Source organism: Bombina bombina, chromosome 2, assembly GCF_027579735.1.
Source record: "Bombina bombina isolate aBomBom1 chromosome 2, aBomBom1.pri, whole genome shotgun sequence".
Taxonomy (NCBI): domain Eukaryota; kingdom Metazoa; phylum Chordata; class Amphibia; order Anura; family Bombinatoridae; genus Bombina; species Bombina bombina.
In genome coordinates this window covers 203,945,749-203,965,452 of record NC_069500.1, presented here as the reverse complement: position 1 = coordinate 203,965,452, position 19,704 = coordinate 203,945,749, and the positions used below count along the sequence as shown (strand labels likewise).

Below are 19,704 nucleotides of genomic sequence, written 5' to 3'. Positions count from 1 at the left end.
TTGATCTTGCTCCCATATTTGGAAGCTTGGCGTTTAGATGAGATGCCATCATATCAGCTCTGGAACTCCCCATTTGACATCGAGGAAAACTTCCGGATGGAGTGCCCATTCCCCTGGATGAAACGTATGCCTGCTTAGATAATCCGCTTCCCAGTTGTCACCCCTGGAATATGAATGTCAGAGAGATGACAAATTGTGAGACTCTGCCCACTGAAGAATGCGAGTCACCTCCTTCATAGCTAATAAGCTCCGAGTTCCTCCTTGGTTGGTCAATATACGCCACCAAAGTTGATGTTGTCCGATTGAAATCTGATAAACCGGAATAAACTCAGTTGATGCCAAGCTGTTAGTACATTGCTCTCAATTCTAGGATATTTATAGGGAGGGCAGACTCCTCCCGAGTCCAAAGTCCCTGAGCTCTTTGGGACCCCCCCATCTGCTCCCCAGTCTAACAGGCTGACATCCGTGGTCACAATCTCCCAAGAAGGTTTCAGGACAAGTGCCATGAGACAAATGGTCTTGGGAGAGCACCAAGAGAGAGAAATCCTTGTCTGAGAGTCTAAAAACTATCCTCTGATCGAGATCCGAGTGGTCTACGTTCCATTGAAACTGAGCATACATAACTGTAGAGGTCTCAGATGGAAGCGAGCAAACTGAATAAATGTCCATGGATGCCACCATGAGACCAATTACTTCTATGCACACTGCAGCTCATGGACGAACAGAGGACTGAAGAGAACGACAGCCTCCAGAAGCTTGAATTTTCTGACCTCTGTCAAAAACTTTTCATAGATACCGAGTCTATGATTGTCCCCAGGTTCAACTTTCAACCCATGAGAGTGGAGAATGGCTAACAGAGAATCTGTATAGGATATTGCTAACTGAAAAGATGGCGCCCTGAACCAAGATATCATCCAGGTAAGAAGCCACCGCAATCCCCACAGCCAAAAGAGCCCCTAGAACCTTGTAAAGATTTGAGGAGCAGTGGTGAGAGGCCGAAAGGAAGGGCTACAAATTGGAAATGTTGATCGAATAAAATCCCTAACCCTGTTCTGCTACAGGAACTGGGGATAATTATTCCCAGAGAAGACAGATCCCTTACACAGTTTAAGAAGGCCTCTCTCTTTACCTGGTTTACAGATAATCTTGATAATAGAAATCTGTCCCTGTGGGGACAAGATTTGAATCCTATCCTGGCATCCCTGGAGACTAGATCCACTGCCCAAGGATATGGAACGTCCGTAAATCCAAGCCTGCTGAAAGAAGGAAAGCCTGGCCCGCTACCTGATCCAGAACTGGATCGGGGGGCAGCCCCTTCATGCTGACAGGCGACAGCGAAGGCTTTCTGGATTGCTTACACTTATTCAAGGGCTGGCTAGCTCTGCAAGAAGTCTTGGCTTGTTTAGATTTAGAAGAGGAAGATTTCTGATCCCTTAAAGTTATGAAAAGAACGAAAATGAAAAGTCTGACGACCCTTGGGTCTATTCTTCATATCCTGTGGTAAAAAAGTAAACTCCTTTTCCGTGTGGAAATGATCCTCTGCCAGGACCAGGACCCAAATAAAGTCATAGAGGGACCATACAACACAGTTGTATACTTTGTTTTTATATTGTAAATTAAAAAAAACGGAGGTCCGCCTACACATATACCCCTCCTCCAATACGCCCCCCTTGCTTCTGTCCCTATCAGCGGCACTAACTACTCTAATACCCGGACAATATGGATGCCGAACTCCCCCCACCTATTACGTAGCTTGCCTTCTTCTTAAACTATAAGCAAATCAGAATTCCAGTCCTCGGACAGAAATTGCACGCAGCGAAGTGTGATCGCATTTGGTGGTGAAATGATGGCATGAAATATACCAAAATGGCCTAGATAAATACTTTGGTTGTCTACTAAAAATAATATATACATGTGAAGGGTTATTCAGGGATTCCCTGACAGATATCAGTTGTTCTAATGTAACTATCTGCTAAATTTGAAAAACAAAAGGTTGGAAATAGTAAAGTGCTACTTGTATTTATTGCCCTATAACTTACAAAAAAGCAAAGATACTGTAAACATTGTGGCATTTCTAAACTCAAGACAAAATATTGAAACTATTTAGCATAGTTGTTTTTTGGTGGTTGTAGCTGGTGTAACAGATTTTGAGGGTCAAAGATAGAAAAAGTGTGGGTTTTTTTAATAATATTTTATAAAAAAATTATAGTAAATTATAAGATATGATGAAAAAAAAATGGTATCTTTAGAAAGTCCATTTAATGGCAAGAAAAACGGTATATAATATGTGTGGGTACAGTAAATGAGTAAGAGGAAAATTACAGCTAAAAACAAACACAGCAGAAATGTAAAAATAGCCTTGGTCCCAAAAGGTCAGAAAATGGAAAAGTGCTGTGGTCCTTAAGGGGTTAAAAAGGATATTCAATTTCATTCCCATAAGGATCCACCGTGTTCTCTAAATATATATATTTAAAATAAAGAACTCCTAAGTGCTGCATCCTTCTCACCTAGAAGGTAAAAGGACTTACCTGTGGATCAGATGTAGGGCAGCTACAGCAAACAGGTGTGACAGAATCCTCACTGACATAGACCTGTAGATAAAGAAAAAACAGAGTAACCAACCCTGGTTTTCTATATAGGGGTAGCAAAAATGTTGGAAGGTAAGCAAAGATCACCTCACCGTCTTCCAACTGCTAAAAGCCACCATTACCCTTACTAAAGAGAATTACCTGTTTTGAAAAATTGACAGGTCCTGGCTGGCACCCTGGTTTAGTGTCCACAAGACTGATGGGTTCGCCTCACCTCCCCTTGCTGGCTGCCACCAGCTGCATTTAATAATTCCGCTTGGTTTGACTGGTTCCTTTATGTTTGTAGTATAATGTGTGTATTGGGGAATAAAAGCTGTCCCCCACCAGCTGCACCTGAAATTTCACTTGGTGGTACAACTGGATCCTTAATAATATTATGATTTTGTGTGGGCTTGCAGGGAAAGGGACCCATTAAAGGATTAACAACTTGATTTCTTCAGACACCTTTGCACATCACCTACAATGTTACACAGGCAAAGAATGACTAGGGATTGTGGTAAATGGGAGGATACTTGAAGATTTGCTGGGATGTTCTTTGCCTCCACCTGGTGGCCAGGAGTTGAATTCCCACTAGCAATTGAATGGAGTTGAATTCCCACTAGTAATTGAGTGGACTCTCCATGCCACTGGAAAGAAAAGCATACTCATCCTATATTATAAAAGGTCAAGTATGTTTGTCCAAAGCTGTCATGCGCAGTAGAGACTGAGCGAGGACAAACATACCTGGCCTTTACCTGCAGTGCGAGACAGCTTCAGGAAGCTCCAGCACTCTCAGCTGTTATGTAACAGGGCCATACGCTACATAAAAAAGGGACTGGGAGGGAAGGGGTAGCTACACTACGGAAAAAGGTTTTGAGGGTGCGGGAGGGGGGTACTAAATGGCGATCGTGGGGGGGGGGGGGTTTATGTTTTTGCCTCTTCAGAAGCAGCTTTTGGTAAAAGGTTATTCATGAGATAGTAAACCCCTACATTTTCTTTTATTATTCAGATAGAACATACAATTTTAAACAACTTTCCAATTTAATTCTATTATCAAATTTTCTTCATTCTCTTGTTATCCATTGCTGAAGGAACAGCATTGCACTACTGACAGGAAGCTGAAAATATTTAGCCAATCACAAGAGACAAATGTGTGCAGGCACCAATTAGCAGCAGCTCCCACTAGTGTATGATGTGCGTATTCATTTTTTAACAAGGGATACTAAGAGAACGAAGCACATTTGAAAATAGAAGTGAATATAAAAGTGTCTTAAAATGACATGCTCTATCTGAATCATGTAAGTTTAATTTTGACTTTCCTATCAATTTCAGGTAGTGGTCACTCTTTCATTCTGGTACCTATATTTTTTAAGTTTTTTAGTTATTAAAAGACTTTATTTTTGTATTTAATTTCTCAGCAAAACAAAAACGGTTTATATTTTATCCCTCCCTTTATTTTGTTACTTGTGGACTTCCACATCTTGGGTATTATATCCCCTCAGTAACAACTTGTGGACTTTCGCCACCTATATGAAAGAAAACATAATTTATGTAAGAACTTACCTGATAAATTAATTTCTTTCATGATGGCGAGAGTCTACGAGGTCTTCTCCCTATTGTGGGTTGTTAATTTTTTTTTAAGAGCACATCTTTTTTTACACCTCACTTCTTAGCGATGCGATAAACTGAGATATGAGTGAGGTGGATGGGGTATTTATAGGCTTTGAGGTTTAGGAAACTTTACCTCTTCCTGGTAGGAATGTGTATCCCATCAGTAACAACTAATGGACTCTCACCACCAGGAAAGAAATTATCAGGTAAGTTCTTACATTAATTATGTTATATATATATATCCCACACAAAATCATAATATTATTAAGGATCCAGTTGTACCACCAAGTGAAATTTCAGGTGCAGCTGGTGGGGGACAGCTTTTATTCCCCAATACACACATTATACTACAAACATAAAGGAACCAGTCAAACCAAGCGGAATTATTAAATGCAGCTGGTGGCAGCCAGCAAGGGGAGGTGAGGCGAACCCATCAGTCTTGTGGACGCTAAACCTGGGTGCCAGCCAGGACCTGTCAATTTTTCAAAACGTGCTGTAATGAACATGCATTTTAATCTACAATTGGTTGCTTTCCATTGATACACAATTTCTGCAAACAAAGGAAAGAGGGGTTAATTGCTCACTGCCTTACTGTTCGCTTAAAGTGTTCAATATCAATCAGAAACAGGAAGTGTGAATTTTGTCTTCCTGTGCAACAAGTATTTGTTTTCAAATGATTCTGACCAAAACTGAGTGACAGGGCTGCAGCATGTTACGGATTATCTGTATACTTTATATTTATTTAGCACAAGTAAAAATCGTTTTTATTGACAAATTTTAGTCCAGGAACATCCAAGAATTCAACATAAAGTTTTCTGCCCACATCAAATTATAGGTAATGTTATTTGTATTTTCTCTACAGTTAGGACTAACTCTAAAGCTGCTACTAATCGACAAGCAAATACATGGACACCATATTCTGTTTCTGACAGACTAGATGCGAAAGAATAACAATGAGGAAGGCGAGTGTCATGACCCAGAGCCGCCCCCTAGCTGCTCACACATACAATGTACGTACACAAATGACACTTCTCTACATGAACCGCACAGGCAGACCCTAGTTAATATATAAAGCCCCGCCCCTTCAGTAGCACCAGGCATGGTTGTTTAAAAATACGTACCTGCGCCTCCTTCGGTATCCACTTGTTCAAAAGTTGTTAAAAAAAAAAGCAAAAAAAGAACCGAAGGAAAAAATTAAAGCGGCGCGTAAATTCGCTGTCACCGACTGACCTAGAACGCATGTGCGGCGTCGCATCATTGAAGATTAAGGCCAAAGGGTTGCGCCATATTTGTTTTGGGCAGCGGTATTCATGATTTTACACGTTTTTATGTTCACAGCGGTTTTATATTTTCACGCATTTTCATTTAAGCAATTTCTTATTTTGGTATGTTACTTGTTTTTTTTTTTCTCATCAGTCTGAGCTATGGCACAGATTTCTGGCAGTAAAAGCAGTGATTGAACCCGTTTTAGGCCGAGCTTATTCCGTAATCAGTGACGTCACGCATGCGCAGTGGAATTAAGAGTCGCAGCGTGTATTAGTGACCCCACGTGTGTACAGATTCAGAAATCATGAGGTCCCCAAATATCCTACTAACAGGTGAGTGATTTTCATTCCTTTTTGGGTCGGATACAAATATATGTATTGTATCAATTTGATGGATACCTGGGTGAATATTTTTATATGCATTTGTGCGTGTGATGATGTGTATAAAGAGAGGTTAACTTTTGCAATGCAATGTGTTGTAGCCATCTCTGACAGCTTAGAGGCTGATTGCTAAGTTTCAATATAGTGGCTTCCCTATATCAATTTTCTTGGTATCTTTATTTGAAAAGCAGGAATATAAGCTTAGGAGCTGGCCCATTTTTGTTAAACACCCTTGGTAGCGCTTGTTGATTGGTTGCTAAATAGTTATCTACTGCAGCGTGATATATGTATGAGAAATTGTTCCTTCATGTTTATTTTTTTATTTGAATTTTCCTTGATTTTGATCATCAGACTATTGTTTTCAATGCAGGTAAAGCAGACCTGCTAATGTTATCAATGTATAAACAAACAGCCTAAATTGGAATTAAAATGCTAATTATGACTGAGGGGTTCAATGAGTACAACCAGATATTTCAGATACAAACAAACAAACATACCTACTCTAGCCACACTGGGAGATTAGTGTTAGTATCTCCTATTTACATCGTTTTTCTACAGCGAGTACATTTGATATTAATATTTTTAGTGTAGGGGGTTATTTACACGTGCAAAAGCAGCTATTTCAAATCACACAATAAAGGTAAATTATATGTTGGCAAACAGTTAAATACACAGTAGCATGTAAAATGGACCATTGGGAACACTGGGGGCAAGTATTAATAACCGGAAAAAAGTTCTGATGTAAACAGTAAGAGGAAACAGCAAGTCACGTAATCATTGCTGCTATTGTGATACCAATGCTGGGATTCTATCCTGGGAGACTGCTTACAATGCTACACATGTCCCCCAGTGTTTTGTTTAGTGAAAGCAGGAGGGTGCTGGACACCAAAAACGTTAGGACGTTCCATGCCGTCCTTTTCATTTTCCATTGTTACTGGTCTCGTGTATACAGAGAGCAATAAGATAAGGCAGACTTTTGCCTAAATATAAAGAGATAAGGTAATGAGCAGCAATCCCTGTAAGCTCATCCCATTTATTTAGGTTGGGGTTTTTGTTAAAGGGACACTCAATCAAAATTAAACTTTCATTATTCCGATAGAGCATGTAATTTTAAACAACTTTCCAATTTACTTCCATTAACTAAATGTGCACAGTCTTTTTCTATTTAAACTTTTTGAGTCACCAGCTCCTACTGAGCATGTACAAGAATAAGTGTGTATGCATTTGTGAATGGCTGTCACATGGTACGTGTATGCATTTGTGATTGGCTGATGGCTGTCACATGGTACAGGGGGAGTGGAAAGAGACATAACTTTTAAAATTGTCAGAAAAAAAAATCTACTACTCATTTGAAGTTCAGACTAAGTGCTATTGCATTATCTTGTTATCTTGCATTTGTTGATTAAGCAAATCTACTGTGTTGACTGGTCCTTTAACAGCGGCATCTATGTCATATACAAAAACTAATCTAAACGAGCAATTCCGCATACATTTACAACTCTGCAGCAGGTATAAATGTAAAATTGAGCTCCCCTTAATGTGTTTTCTAGGCATATCCATTAGTACATTATTTGGATTTTGGTTTTCGTCACCAGATTTATTAGTGTTAAGGTGCAACATACAAATATCTGTACAAATCTGCATATTTGTGTGTTGCACTTTAACACGAATAAATCGGGCAACAAAAATAGCAGAATACCGCTGCCAGCAGCCATATTCGCCATTAGTTTGTGAAACAAGCAATGAACAAATGCCTAGTAAACACATTAATGGGAAACAATTTAACAGTACACTGTCCTTTTAATTTCTAGTCTTACTGTCAGTCAAGTTATTAGTGTTCTGAGTGTTATTTGCAACCAAGGTGTTTTACTAGTAGCAACGGTCTGTCAAATCCTTAATTATAGATCATTACAGTGAAAAAATAAATACGTTATCTCATTTGTTAGAGCATATAATGTTATCACTATTGACCCTGCAAATGGGTTAAACACATATTTAAAGTACGACTGGAGCCACAAGGAACTGCTGGTTCCAAGCAGAAACTGCTTCTGATCCAGTTGCTGCCCTCGTCATATATATGTGACATTGTCACAAACATTGGAAATTTTAGCTTAATATTGGCTTATATTTTAGCCAGGTAGTCAGTAAAATCAGACGGGTGGTATGGCCATTACATAGAACCTAGGGAGAACACAGTTATGCTTGCTTACATCTAGAATATGGAATGTGATTTTATTCAGCACAAGCATTTGCCTTTTGATTTTTTTTTCTAGGCACTCCTGGTGTTGGCAAGACTACCCTTGGCAAAGAGCTTTCAGCGAGGAGTGGGCTGACTTACATAAATGTAGGAGACTTGGCAAAAGAAGGTAAGCATCAAGGATTGTTGTTGCACGGTTATGAATGTCAGCAAATATTAAAATTTTTTAAATATCAAGCAAAAAAGAAGTCGGCTTTCCAGCAAATTAATAAAACAGAACAAAACTATTTAATTTATGGGGGGGGGAAATATTCTATCAATGTAACCACCTGCTAAAGTCACATAGAATACTTTAGAATTGCAAGACTTCTCCAGAATTTGTATTGTTTGAAAAGATAGATAATCCCTTTATTATCCATTCCCAACACTGTTATATTAACATACTTTTTACCTCCGTGATTACGTTGTATCTAAGCCTCTGCAGACTGCCCTCTTATTTCAGTTATTTTGACAGACTTCCATTTTAGCCAATCAGTGCTGACTCATAAGTAATTCCACGGGAATGAACAAAATGGTATCTATATGGCACACATGAACTAGCAGTAAAAACTGTCAAAATGCACTGAAATAAGCGGCGGCCTTCAAGGGCTTAGAAATTAGTATATGAGCCTAGATTTAGCTTTCAACAAAGAATACCAATAGAACAAAGCAAATTTGATGATAAAGGTAAATTGGAAAGTTGTTTAAAAATGCATGCCCTGTCTGAATCATGCAAGTTTCATTTTTACTAGACTGTCCCTTTAAATAGATTAACAGATTTAGTGTAAATGTTTCAGAATAGATTAACACCTTACTCTGCTGAGGCCAATTAGGGACGTCGGGGTTACGTTTGGAAAGTTTGCAATGTATACTTCCTAGTAAATGGAAATCCCAAAAAGTTCAGTTATGTTGCACAAAATTAGCGCTGTGTAATTTGTTGGCGCTTAAAGGGACAGTCAATACTTCCGTGAACATTATTTCATATTGAAAATTAAAACCCGACGATCCGCCTGCACTATACCCCTTCTGCCTTGCTTCTGTACTAATCAGAGTCGCTAACTTCTCTAATACCGGGTAAATATGGCAGCCGAACTCCCCCCACCGTTACGTTGCTGCCTTCTTCTTCAAATGCGCTTGCAATTTCTGACCGAGGATTGAATTCTGATTTGCTGATCATTTGAAGAAGAAGGCAGCTACGTAACGGTGGGGGGAGTTCGGCTGCCATATTTACCCAGCATTAGAGAAGTTAGCGACTCTGATTAGTACAGAAGCAAGGCAGAAGGGGTATAGTGCAGGTGGATCGTCGGTTTTTAATTTTCAATATGAAATAATGTTCACGGAAGTGTTGACTGTCCCTTTAATAGCTCATAATAACAACCTGATGAAGTGCTGCGAAACATGTAGGCTGACCAATTATGCTGCTTTTGTTTTTGCTTATAAAACTTTGATTTAATGGCAAGCTAAAATAAAAGCTAAGTTTTTAATGTTATTTGATGGGCATCTGTTTGGATTTTTTGTCATAATAATAATAATGAAAGGGGCAAAAAATAAAAGTATAATTTAAAGAATTAGTTGGGTTTTCTTATGCATAAATAAACCTTTTATACCCCTTAACCCTTTTTTGTGTCGGTTTACGTTTGTCTAAATCGGAACAACATTTGGATGTCAACAAATTGAAATCTTGCGATCGTGCATGCGATCGCAAGATTTCAATGATGGGATCGGGTCAGGGAGCGAGCCTACAATGCTTGGCACGCCCACCATGTCCTGATACCATGCAGTAAGCGCCGTTGGCTTCAGGACAGCCAAACGGCTAGGACGTTCCATGCCGTCCTAACTGAGCTAAAGCCCAGCGCAGTTAGGACGATATGGAACGTCTTTAAAAGGTTAATGGCCCCTGTATGTAGCAATCAGAAACTCATTTTATGTGCAGGCATCAGACCATGATGTAAGTGATGATAATGTTTGCATCTTGATGTTTAGGCAATCTATATGAAGGGTATGATGAAGAGTATGATTGTCCAATTCTTGATGAAGATAGGGTAAGTTCCCATATAGTTTTAAATACATTTTATTTATGCAACCAGTAAATGCATGTATAATCCCTTAATTACCAATTCCTTAGTTTTGCATAACCAACAGTTATAATTATACACGTTTTACCTCTGTAATTACTTTGTATCTAAGCCTCAGCAGACTGCCCACTTATTTCAGTTCTTTTGACAGACTTGCAGTTTAGTCAATCAGAGCTGTCTCCATGGTAAATTCACTTGCATGAGCTCAATGTTATCTATATGAAACACGTGAACTAATGCCCTCTAGTGGTGAAAAACTATCAAAATGCTTTTAGATTAGAGGCAGCCTTCAAGGTCTAAGAAATTAGCATATGAACCTCCTAGGTTTAGCTTTCAGCTAAGAATACCAAGAGAACAAAGCAAAATTGGTGATAAAAGTACATTGGAAAGTTATTTAAAATTACATGCCCTATTTGAAACATGAAAGTTTTTTTTGTTTTTTTTTTTGGACTTGACTGTCCCTTTAACATTTTTTGTTTTCATACATAGCTGTTAAATTTACTCAAAGGAGCAGAAAGTAACGGGACCTGTAGGTTTCTAAACCTAAGGGAAACTTAGGGTTCAACATGGTGAGCCCATTACCTTTATGGAGACTAAAACTTTACTTTTATTTAGTATTGGTTCGTCCACGTGGAACTTTATCAAAGAGTATGGCATAATTACTTATTCTGAGGATCTTACATGCACATAAATTGGGTCTGTTTTTTTTCGGGCCAGAAATAGTTTGATGTTCAACCTGGAGAAGTTATATTATTTTCAGCTATACTTGGGATTTCTTGGAAGCAGAGTTTTAGACTCATAAACCCCAAGGCAGAACACTGTGCTATGTCTGCAGAAAGACTGTCCATGGCAGTTAAAAATAAATAAATAAATGAAATTGCCTGCACTTTTAATTTCTGCCTGCAGGTGTCAATGTTCCGTTCTATCTCAGTGTAAATATTTAGGGCTAGATTTATTAAAGCTGAGGCGTACAGGGGCGCGTATACGCGCCCCTGAACGCCTCAGCTCGCCTGTGGCGGGGTGAAAATACCCGCAGGTATTCGGCATTGCACAAGAGCGCAATTTTGCGCTCGCGTGCAATCCTGCCCGCGCACAGCCAATCACGCGCGGGCAGGAGCTGTCAATCTCCTCGGTCTGACTAGACCGAGGAGATTGAATTTCGCCAGATTAGGGGTGGCGAAGAGGCTAAGGAAGCGGCGGTCTGGTGACCGCTGCTTGATAAATGACGGCGAGCAAGTTCTTGAGGGAACTTGCTGCCGTAGGGGCTTAATAAATCTAGCCCTAACTATGTTCCTCTCCAATTTCCTCCCCCTTCCTGAACTCTTCCAGTGCGGTTTGCACATTGCAGAAAAGGTAAGTCAGGGCTTAACAAAATTTAGTCTAGGAGCCAACCAATATACTATTAGTTTTTTAATAAGTGTTGTTTTTTTGTGTGTGTTAGTGTGTGTTTAATATTTGTGTGTATAATCTATCTATATACAGTGGATATTAAAAGTCTACACACCCCTGTTAACATGTCAGGTCTCTGTGATGTAAAAAAATGAGACAAAGATAAATAATTTCAGAACTTTTTCCACCTTTTAAATTGACCTATAAACTGTACAACTTGATTGAAAAACAAACTAAAGCTTCTAGGTGGAGGGAAGTAAAAATAAAAAAATTAAATATGGTTGCATAAGTGTGCACACCCTCTTATAACTGGGATGTAGCTGTGTTTAGAATTGAGCAATCACATTCAAAATCCTGTTAAATAGGAGTCAGTACACACCTGCCATCATTTAAAATGCCTCTGATTAACCCCAAATAAAGTTCAGCTGATCTAGTAGGTCTTTCCTGACATTTTCTTAGTCGCAACCTATAGCAAAAGCCATGGTTCGCAGAGAGCTTCTAAATTATCAGAGGGATCTCATTGTTAAGAGGTATCAGTCAGGTGAACGGTACAAAAGAATTTCCAAGGCATTAGATATACCATGGAACACAGTGAAGACAGTCATCATCAAGTGGAGAAAATATGGCGCAACAGTGACATTACCAAGAACTGGACGTCCCTCCAAAATTGCTGAAAAGACGAGAAGAAAACTGGTCTGGTAGGCTGCCAAGAGGCCTACAGCAACATTAAAGGAGCTACATGAATATCTGGCAAGTACTGGCTGTGTGGTGCATGTGACAACAATCGCCTGTATTCTTCACATGTCTGGGCTATGGGGTAGAGTGGTAAGACGGAAGCCTTTTCTTACAAAAAAAAAACCCATCCAAGCCCAGCTAAATTTTGCAAAAACACATCTGAAGTCTCCCAAAAGCATGTCGCAAAAGGTGTTCTGGTTTGATGAAACCAAGATTAAACTTTTTGGCCATAATTCCAAAAGATATGTTCGGCGCAAAAACACTGCATAAAAGAACATGCTTTGGGGCTGTTTTTCTTCAGCTGGAACTGGGGCCTTAGTCAATGTAGAGGGAATTATGAACAGTTCCAAATACCAGACAATATTGGCACAAAACCTTCAGGCTTCTGCTAGAAAGCTGAACATGAAGAGGAACTTCATCTTTATGCATGACAATGCCCCAAAGCATACATCCAAATCAAGAAAGGAATGGCTTCACCAGAAGAAGATTAAAGTTTTGGAATGGCCCAGTCAGAGCCCAGACCTGAATCCAATCGAAAATCTGTGGGGTGTGCACAAGACATGCTCTCACAATCTGACAGATTTGGAGTGTTTTTGCAAAGAAGAGTGGGCAAATCTTGCCAAGTCAAGATGTGCCATGCTGAAAAACTCATACCCAAATAGACTGAGTGCTGTAATAAAATCAAAGGGTGCTTCAAAGTATTAGTATTTGCAACCATATTATTTTAGTTTTTTTATTTCTACTTCCCTCTACCTAAAAGATTTTAGTTTGTTTTGCAATTGAGTTGTACATTTTATAGGTCACATTAAAGGTGGAAAAAGTTCTGAAATGATTTATCTTTGTCTCATTTTTTGACATCACAGAAACCTGACATTTTAACAGGGGTGTGTAGACTTTTTATATCCACTGTATGTGTGTGTATGTGTGTGTGTGTGTGTGTGTGTGTGTGTATATATATATATATATATATATATATATATATATATATATATATATATATATATATATATATAATGTGCCATCCTTTAGTAAACATCAGCAGTATAAGTATGGGGCAGCAGCCCCTCCAAAATAAGCATGTAGAGCAGGTTACCAGGCACACTTACACTGTGGGAACGTACAGCAGTCATCAGCGAGGCTTTACATGAACCTGTCCTAATGCACACTGAGTAAGGGCAAAAAACGCAGCAACACTGCAGAAAATTTTTCACTAAAAAAAAAAAATCTCATTGCAGAAAATAAAAATAAGTTCTGCCTCTGGGCTCATAAACCGGGCTGTCCTACCAGAGGAAAAAATGACTGGTCTCCATGCTTCACATTGTGTCCTCATAAAACAGATGGTTCAGTTAGTCAGATGGGCATGTTCCAAAAAAATTCTTTTCTTGGTGTTGGCTAGAATGGCAGTGAGCTTGTCTGCTTGTATTACCATTCGGAAAGGGAACAATAAAGGTTTTGACCTTGTGGGAAACAAAGGCCAATTTGCACTGGGTCCGACCTCCGGTGGGTTCATTTACCTGCAGACTCCAGTACCTAGGATGTTGAGCAACTCTGCATAATTTTTTTTTTTTCAAGGCCATTGGACACTAATTGAATCTAAGATACTGATTACATGTATTGGAACTCTGGCTTTGCAGTGTTTACATATTATTCTGAAGAATAAAGCTGTGAAAGATTTTATTCATGGGTCTCATAGCTCAAGTATCTGACATCCGATATTCAAATCTTTCAGCTAATTCCAGAAAACAAATTCTGCAGTTGGCAAAGATACTTCTAGACATGGCCACCGATTAGCTTCATGAACAAACCATTTCCGGGCAGATTTTTTTTTTTTTCACCAAGAGGTACTTCCAGGAGATATGGGACAAAAAATAATTTGCCTCATGAAGTCCGCAACGGAGAATGCACTTTTCAGGCTGAGTAGAAAATATCAGTCCAGGTGTGAACCCAGTGCCTGAGAAATAATTTTAGCAGGTATTATTAAACACTGGATATATTCCAGCACGTGACCTAGATATTCCAGTCCAAGTCAGAACCAGAACAGGCAAAAGGACAGAGGTAGGAATCAAAAACATCTAAGGCTAAATAAACATTCATGCAGCACAGAACCAAGAACAAATCAGCAAGCCAGAGGTTATACACAATCCAGATCAGTAGCCAAATAATAATCCAATAGGTAAGTCAAAAGTATAGCCTATCAAAAAACAGGTGCCAAACAGTCAACCAGATTCCACCCCTAAAGCATATTTAGGGGTGAAAACTCGGTTGAGGGGTTTCTTTCATCAGCTGATCCTGAGTGTTGTTGAGTGACAAACTCATCCCAACTATTCAAATATGAGTAACAAAATAGTTCCATCAAGAAATACCCTTAGCATTTAGATTTTTGCAAATTCTATGAATACTCTTTAAAGGGCAATTATGGTGTTAAAATGACATGCTGTAATCTATTAGAACATGTCGTTTTAACACTAGCAACAATGTAATGCTGTGTGATTAACCCCCTGCAAACTGGTTAATCACACGCTTAAAGTCCAGTTCAGCACCCACAAAGCAGAGCTGGTCCCAAGCTGGACTTTATGTGAATAACACTTTTGCTAGTGTTAAAATTACATGTTTAAAGCGTGTTATTTTAACACTGTAATGGCCCTTTAATGCCTGAATGCTCACTGGCTGATAAACAGATCTCTGTCCCAGTTCTTTACTAGTGAACAATCATGTATCTCAAAAGCATAAAAACAAAAAAGATTTTACTTGTGTATGATATAATAGAATAAAGAACACATTTTGCAAAGATTCATTAAATGTCTTGATGAATTTTCACTGCATTCATATTAATATTTAAAGGACCAGTAAATGCAGTAGATTTGCATGATAAAAAGAGAATGCAATAGCACTTGGTCAGAACTTCAAAAAGTTTAATTTTTACTTAAAGGGCCATAATACCCAAATGTTTAAACACTTGAAAGTGATGCAGCATAGCTGTAAAAAGCTGATTAGAAAATATCACCTGAACATCTCTATGTAAAAAAGAAAGATATTTTACCTCAAAAGTTCCTCAGTAGCCACCTCCCATTGTAAAGGATTTCTAAGCAGCATTTTAGTGTGTTTGTCCTGGGGCATCTGAAGGGACTAGCATCGTGCACTCTCATATTATTTCACCAATCAGGTAAAGGAAGCTTACTATGAAATCTCATGAGAGTTAAGTCAAATCTCATGAGATCACAGTAAGAGTTCATGACCTCAGGACTGCTGATGCTGATTGGCTGCTGTTCATTTCTTCATTTTTTTTTAAATTTTTTTTACCTGCAGCTGGGAGCAGCTGAGTATAACTTTTTACACAGAACTTACTCTGCTGAGCTGAGGAAATTGTGAGGTAAAATATCTTCTTTTTTTACATAGAGATGCTCAGGTGATATTTTCCTGTCAGCTTTTTACAGTTATACTGCATCAGTTTCAAGTGATTTAGCATATGAGTATTATGTCCCTTTAAGTGTCTCTTTAATACAGCTGCTGATTAAAGCTATTAAGTATTTTCTTTTTTTCTTTTTTTAAGCAAAAATGTATTTATTTTTTTAATTTATTTGTGAAACTTTGCAGGCATAAACTATAGGATTCATTGGTGTCAGTGGGTGAAGGGCAGTTGCCTTTTAACATTCCTGTGCAGTGATGCTGTCAGAGTACACAGCCCCCTACCATTTCTGATAAACATTTTTGATCCAACTCTTCATCTCTGGTAATTTATGGTTTGAAGAGAAGTTGCCCTCCGCAACTGCATTCTGATCTAATCGGACTGCAGGGGTGCTCAAACGACTGTTCAATATTTAAGGAGGCAATAAGAGTGTCAACAAGACGCCACAATTAATGTGCCAGGCATAATTTTCAGAGAGCCTGGGAAATAGAAGATATTTATACTATACTTTAGTCCTCTAAGTAATATAAATACGCTTCAAGTTCTTAATTGGTCACTGGTCCAATATCTGTCTACATTATAGAAATACATACAGAAAGAAAAGCGCTTTACCAGGAATGAACAACATCTCAGTAGCATGTTCTATGGCGAGTTGTCACTTCAAAGTAGCCTCTCTTAGCCCAATTGTGCTTTTCACAACTGAGAACGTTCAGGAAATAGCAGTCTGATCCTGCCTAACAAAGTAAGTCCAGCTCTGAAAACCAGGCAATTCTCCTCTGAACAAGGAACATGGCAACCCCAGACAAAGGAATATGGCTTTAAGAAGGCTGAAACGTTTAACACACTGGGCAACTCGTCCTTGTCTAGTTCCCCTATCACCCTTAGACAGATATGCGCTTCTCAGCATTTTGAAGCCTGATTCCTCTGAGTACAGTGAATGGCAGAGGGATGTGAAGGGAGTATCACCTTTTTTGAATGCAACGATTTTCCTCACGGGAGATCTATTTCATAGGTTCTCTGTTATCGGTCGTAGAGATTCATCTCCTACCTCCCTTTTCAGATCGACGATATACTCTCATATTCCATTACCTGTACTGGTTTGGCTATCTGCTATATGTGGATGGGTGTCTTTTGGTAAGTATGTTTTCTTTTACTTAAGACACTCTTAGCTATGGTTTGGCACTTTTATGTATTGATATAAAGCAGGGCTCAACAAACCCAGGGAGCCACTGGCTCCTAGAATTTTATTCCTGGCTCCTAACTTTTTGAGTTATTCTCCATATATCTATATGCAATTACCTCTGTCTGGCTCCTAAAAAATATGTCTGGATCCCAAATATTGTTACTGGCTCCTAATTTTTAAACAGATTTGTCGAGCTCTGAAAGTTCTAAATATATGTATTGTACTTTATATTTGCCATGATTCAGGTTTCTGTATATTTCCTTTTGCATACTGTCAGTTTCATATCTGGGGAATGCATTTTTTTTTAGGAAAAAAAATGCATTCCCCTGGGGTATAGTCCTTTTTTTTTTCAATTGTCATTTTAAATTCGCAAGCAGAATTAGGCCCGCGAGGGCGCAAAATGCCAAACTGTATTGCATCAATTTTGTTGCAAGATTTTTTTGGCGCAAAGTTACGATCAATGACGCAAATTCGTCATTTCCGGCGTCTTTGTCGACGCAGAGTCCTTTCACAAGGTTGTGTCTTCAATGACGCGAGTGTGTCATTTCCGGATGTTGTTAGCACCAAAAAATTTCTGTTTGTGCGTCATACTTGGCGCCAAATATTTTCATTATTTTAGACCCCATTCCTATATGCCTCTTGCCTTTTTTCTCTATCAGAGGGCTATGCTGTTTGCATTTTTATTTCCCATTCCTGAAACTGCCATATAAGGAAATTGATCATTTTTCTTTATATGTTGTTTTTTCTCTTACATTTGCACGATGTCTCAGAAATCACTGTTGGAATCCTGCTGACAACAGTTCTACCAAAGCTAAGTACATTTGTTGTAATCTTGTGGAGATTATATCTCCAGCTGTGGTTTGTAATAAGTCGTCATGATAAACTTTTACATGCAGAGAATGTGTCCATCAGTAATAGTACATTGCCTGTTGCTTTTCTTTTAACATCTAATTTACAAGATATACCTGTGAATTTATTGCTGATTCTATTCAGAAGGCTTTGTCTGCCATCCCGCCTTCTAATAAACGTAAAAGGTCTTTTAAAACTTTTCATAAAGTTGATGAAATTTCAAATGACCAGCAACATACTGAATTATCCTCCTCTGATGAGGATCTATTTGATTCAGAAGATCCTTCCTCGGATATTGACACTGACAAATCTACTTATTTATTTAAAATGGAGTACATTCCTTCTTTGTTGAAGAAGTGTTGATTATATTGGATATTGAGGAGACTAGTCCTCTGGATATTAAAACTAGTAAACGTTTAATTTCTGTTTATAAACCTCCTGTGGTTATTCCAGAGGTTTTTCCAGTTCCTGATGCTATTTCTGATATGATTTCTAAGCAATGGAATAGGCCTGGTACCTCTTTTATTCCTTCTTTAAGGTTTTAAAAATTGTATCCTTTGCCAGCAGTTAGATTGGCGTTTTGGGAAAAGATCCCCAAAGTGGATGGGGCTATCTCTACTCTTGCTAAATGTACTACTATTCCTATGGAAGATAGTACTTCTTTTAAAGATCCTTTAGTTAGGAAACTTGAATCTTATCTTAGGCCTGCAATTTCTTTGGCTGATGTTGCAGCTGCTTCAACTTTTTGGTTGGAAACTTTAGTGCAACAAGTATTGGATCATGATTTGTCTAGCATTAACTTGTTTCAACATGCTAATAATTTCATTTGTGATGCCATTTTTTGATATCGTCAAAAACAGAATTTGTTTACCTGATAAATTACTTTCTCCAACGGTGTGTCCGGTCCACGGCGTCATCCTTACTTGTGGGATATTCTCTTCCCCAACAGGAAATGGCAAAGAGCCCAGCAAAGCTGGTCACATGATCCCTCCTAGGCTCCGCCTTCCCCAGTCATTCGACCGACGTAAAGGAGGAATATTTGCATAGGAGAAACCATATGATACCGTGGTGACTGTAGTTAAAGAAAATAAATTATCAGACCTGATTAAAAAACTAGGGCGGGCCGTGGACCGGACACACCGTTGGAGAAAGTAATTTACCAGGTAAACATAAATTCTGTTTTCTCCAACATAGGTGTGTCCGGTCCACGGCGTCATCCTTACTTGTGGGAACCAATACCAAAGCTTTAGGACACGGATGAAGGGAGGGAGCAAATCAGGTCACCTAAATGGAAGGCACCACGGCTTGCAAAACCTTTCTCCCAAAAATAGCCTCAGAAGAAGCAAAAGTATCAAACTTGTAAAATTTGGTAAGTGTGCAGTGAAGACCAAGTCGCTGCCCGACATATCTGATCAACAGAAGCCTCGTTCTTGAAGGCCCATGTGGAAGCCACAGCCCTAGTGGAATGAGCTGTGATTCTTTCAGGAGGCTGCCGTCCGGCAGTCTCATAAGCCAATCTGATGATGCTTTTAATCCAAAAAGAGAGAGAGGTAGAAGTTGCTTTTTGACCTCTCCTTTTACCAGAGTAAACAACAAACAAGGAAGATGTTTGTCTAAAATCCTTTGTAGCATCTAAATAGAATTTTAGAGCGCGAACAACATCCAAATTGTGCAACAAACGTTCCTTCTTTGAAACTGGATTCGGACACAAAGAAGGCACGACTATCTCCTGGTTAATGTTTTTGTTAGAAACAACTTTCGGAAGAAAACCAGGTTTAGTACGTAAAACCACCTTATCTGCATGGAACACCAGATAAGGAGGAGAACACTGCAGAGCAGATAATTCTGAAACTCTTCTAGCAGAAGAAATTGCAACCAAAAACAAAACTTTCCAAGATAATAACTTAATATCAACGGAATGTAAGGGTTCAAACGGAACCCCCTGAAGAACTGAAAGAACTAAGTTGAGACTCCAAGGAGGAGTCAAAGGTTTGTAAACAGGCTTGA

At 38.9% G+C, this 19,704-nt stretch overlaps 2 protein-coding genes across 4 annotated transcripts in view; one reads left to right on the top strand and one right to left on the bottom strand.

The window, feature by feature from the left end:
- Positions 1 to 5,408, bottom strand: part of RAD17 (RAD17 checkpoint clamp loader component) — a 162,431-nt gene extending 157,023 nt beyond the window's left edge. For 2 of the 3 annotated variants that reach the window (XM_053701452.1, XM_053701454.1), the window contains exon 1: positions 5,300 to 5,408. The gene's annotated coding sequence lies outside the window, so the exon portion shown is untranslated. Of the gene's footprint in view, positions 1 to 2,528; positions 2,592 to 5,299 lie in introns of all 3 variants that reach the window. The other variant, XM_053701453.1, reaches the window with a different exon arrangement.
- A 215-nt stretch (positions 5,409 to 5,623) lies between these two features.
- The window catches only part of AK6 (adenylate kinase 6), a 42,678-nt gene continuing 28,597 nt past the window's right edge, over positions 5,624 to 19,704 (top strand). The window contains 3 exon segments of the mRNA XM_053701451.1: positions 5,624 to 5,776; positions 8,098 to 8,190; positions 10,044 to 10,102. Of these exon segments, the coding sequence (XP_053557426.1) occupies positions 5,749 to 5,776; positions 8,098 to 8,190; positions 10,044 to 10,102 (180 nt within the window). The 5' untranslated portion in view covers positions 5,624 to 5,748.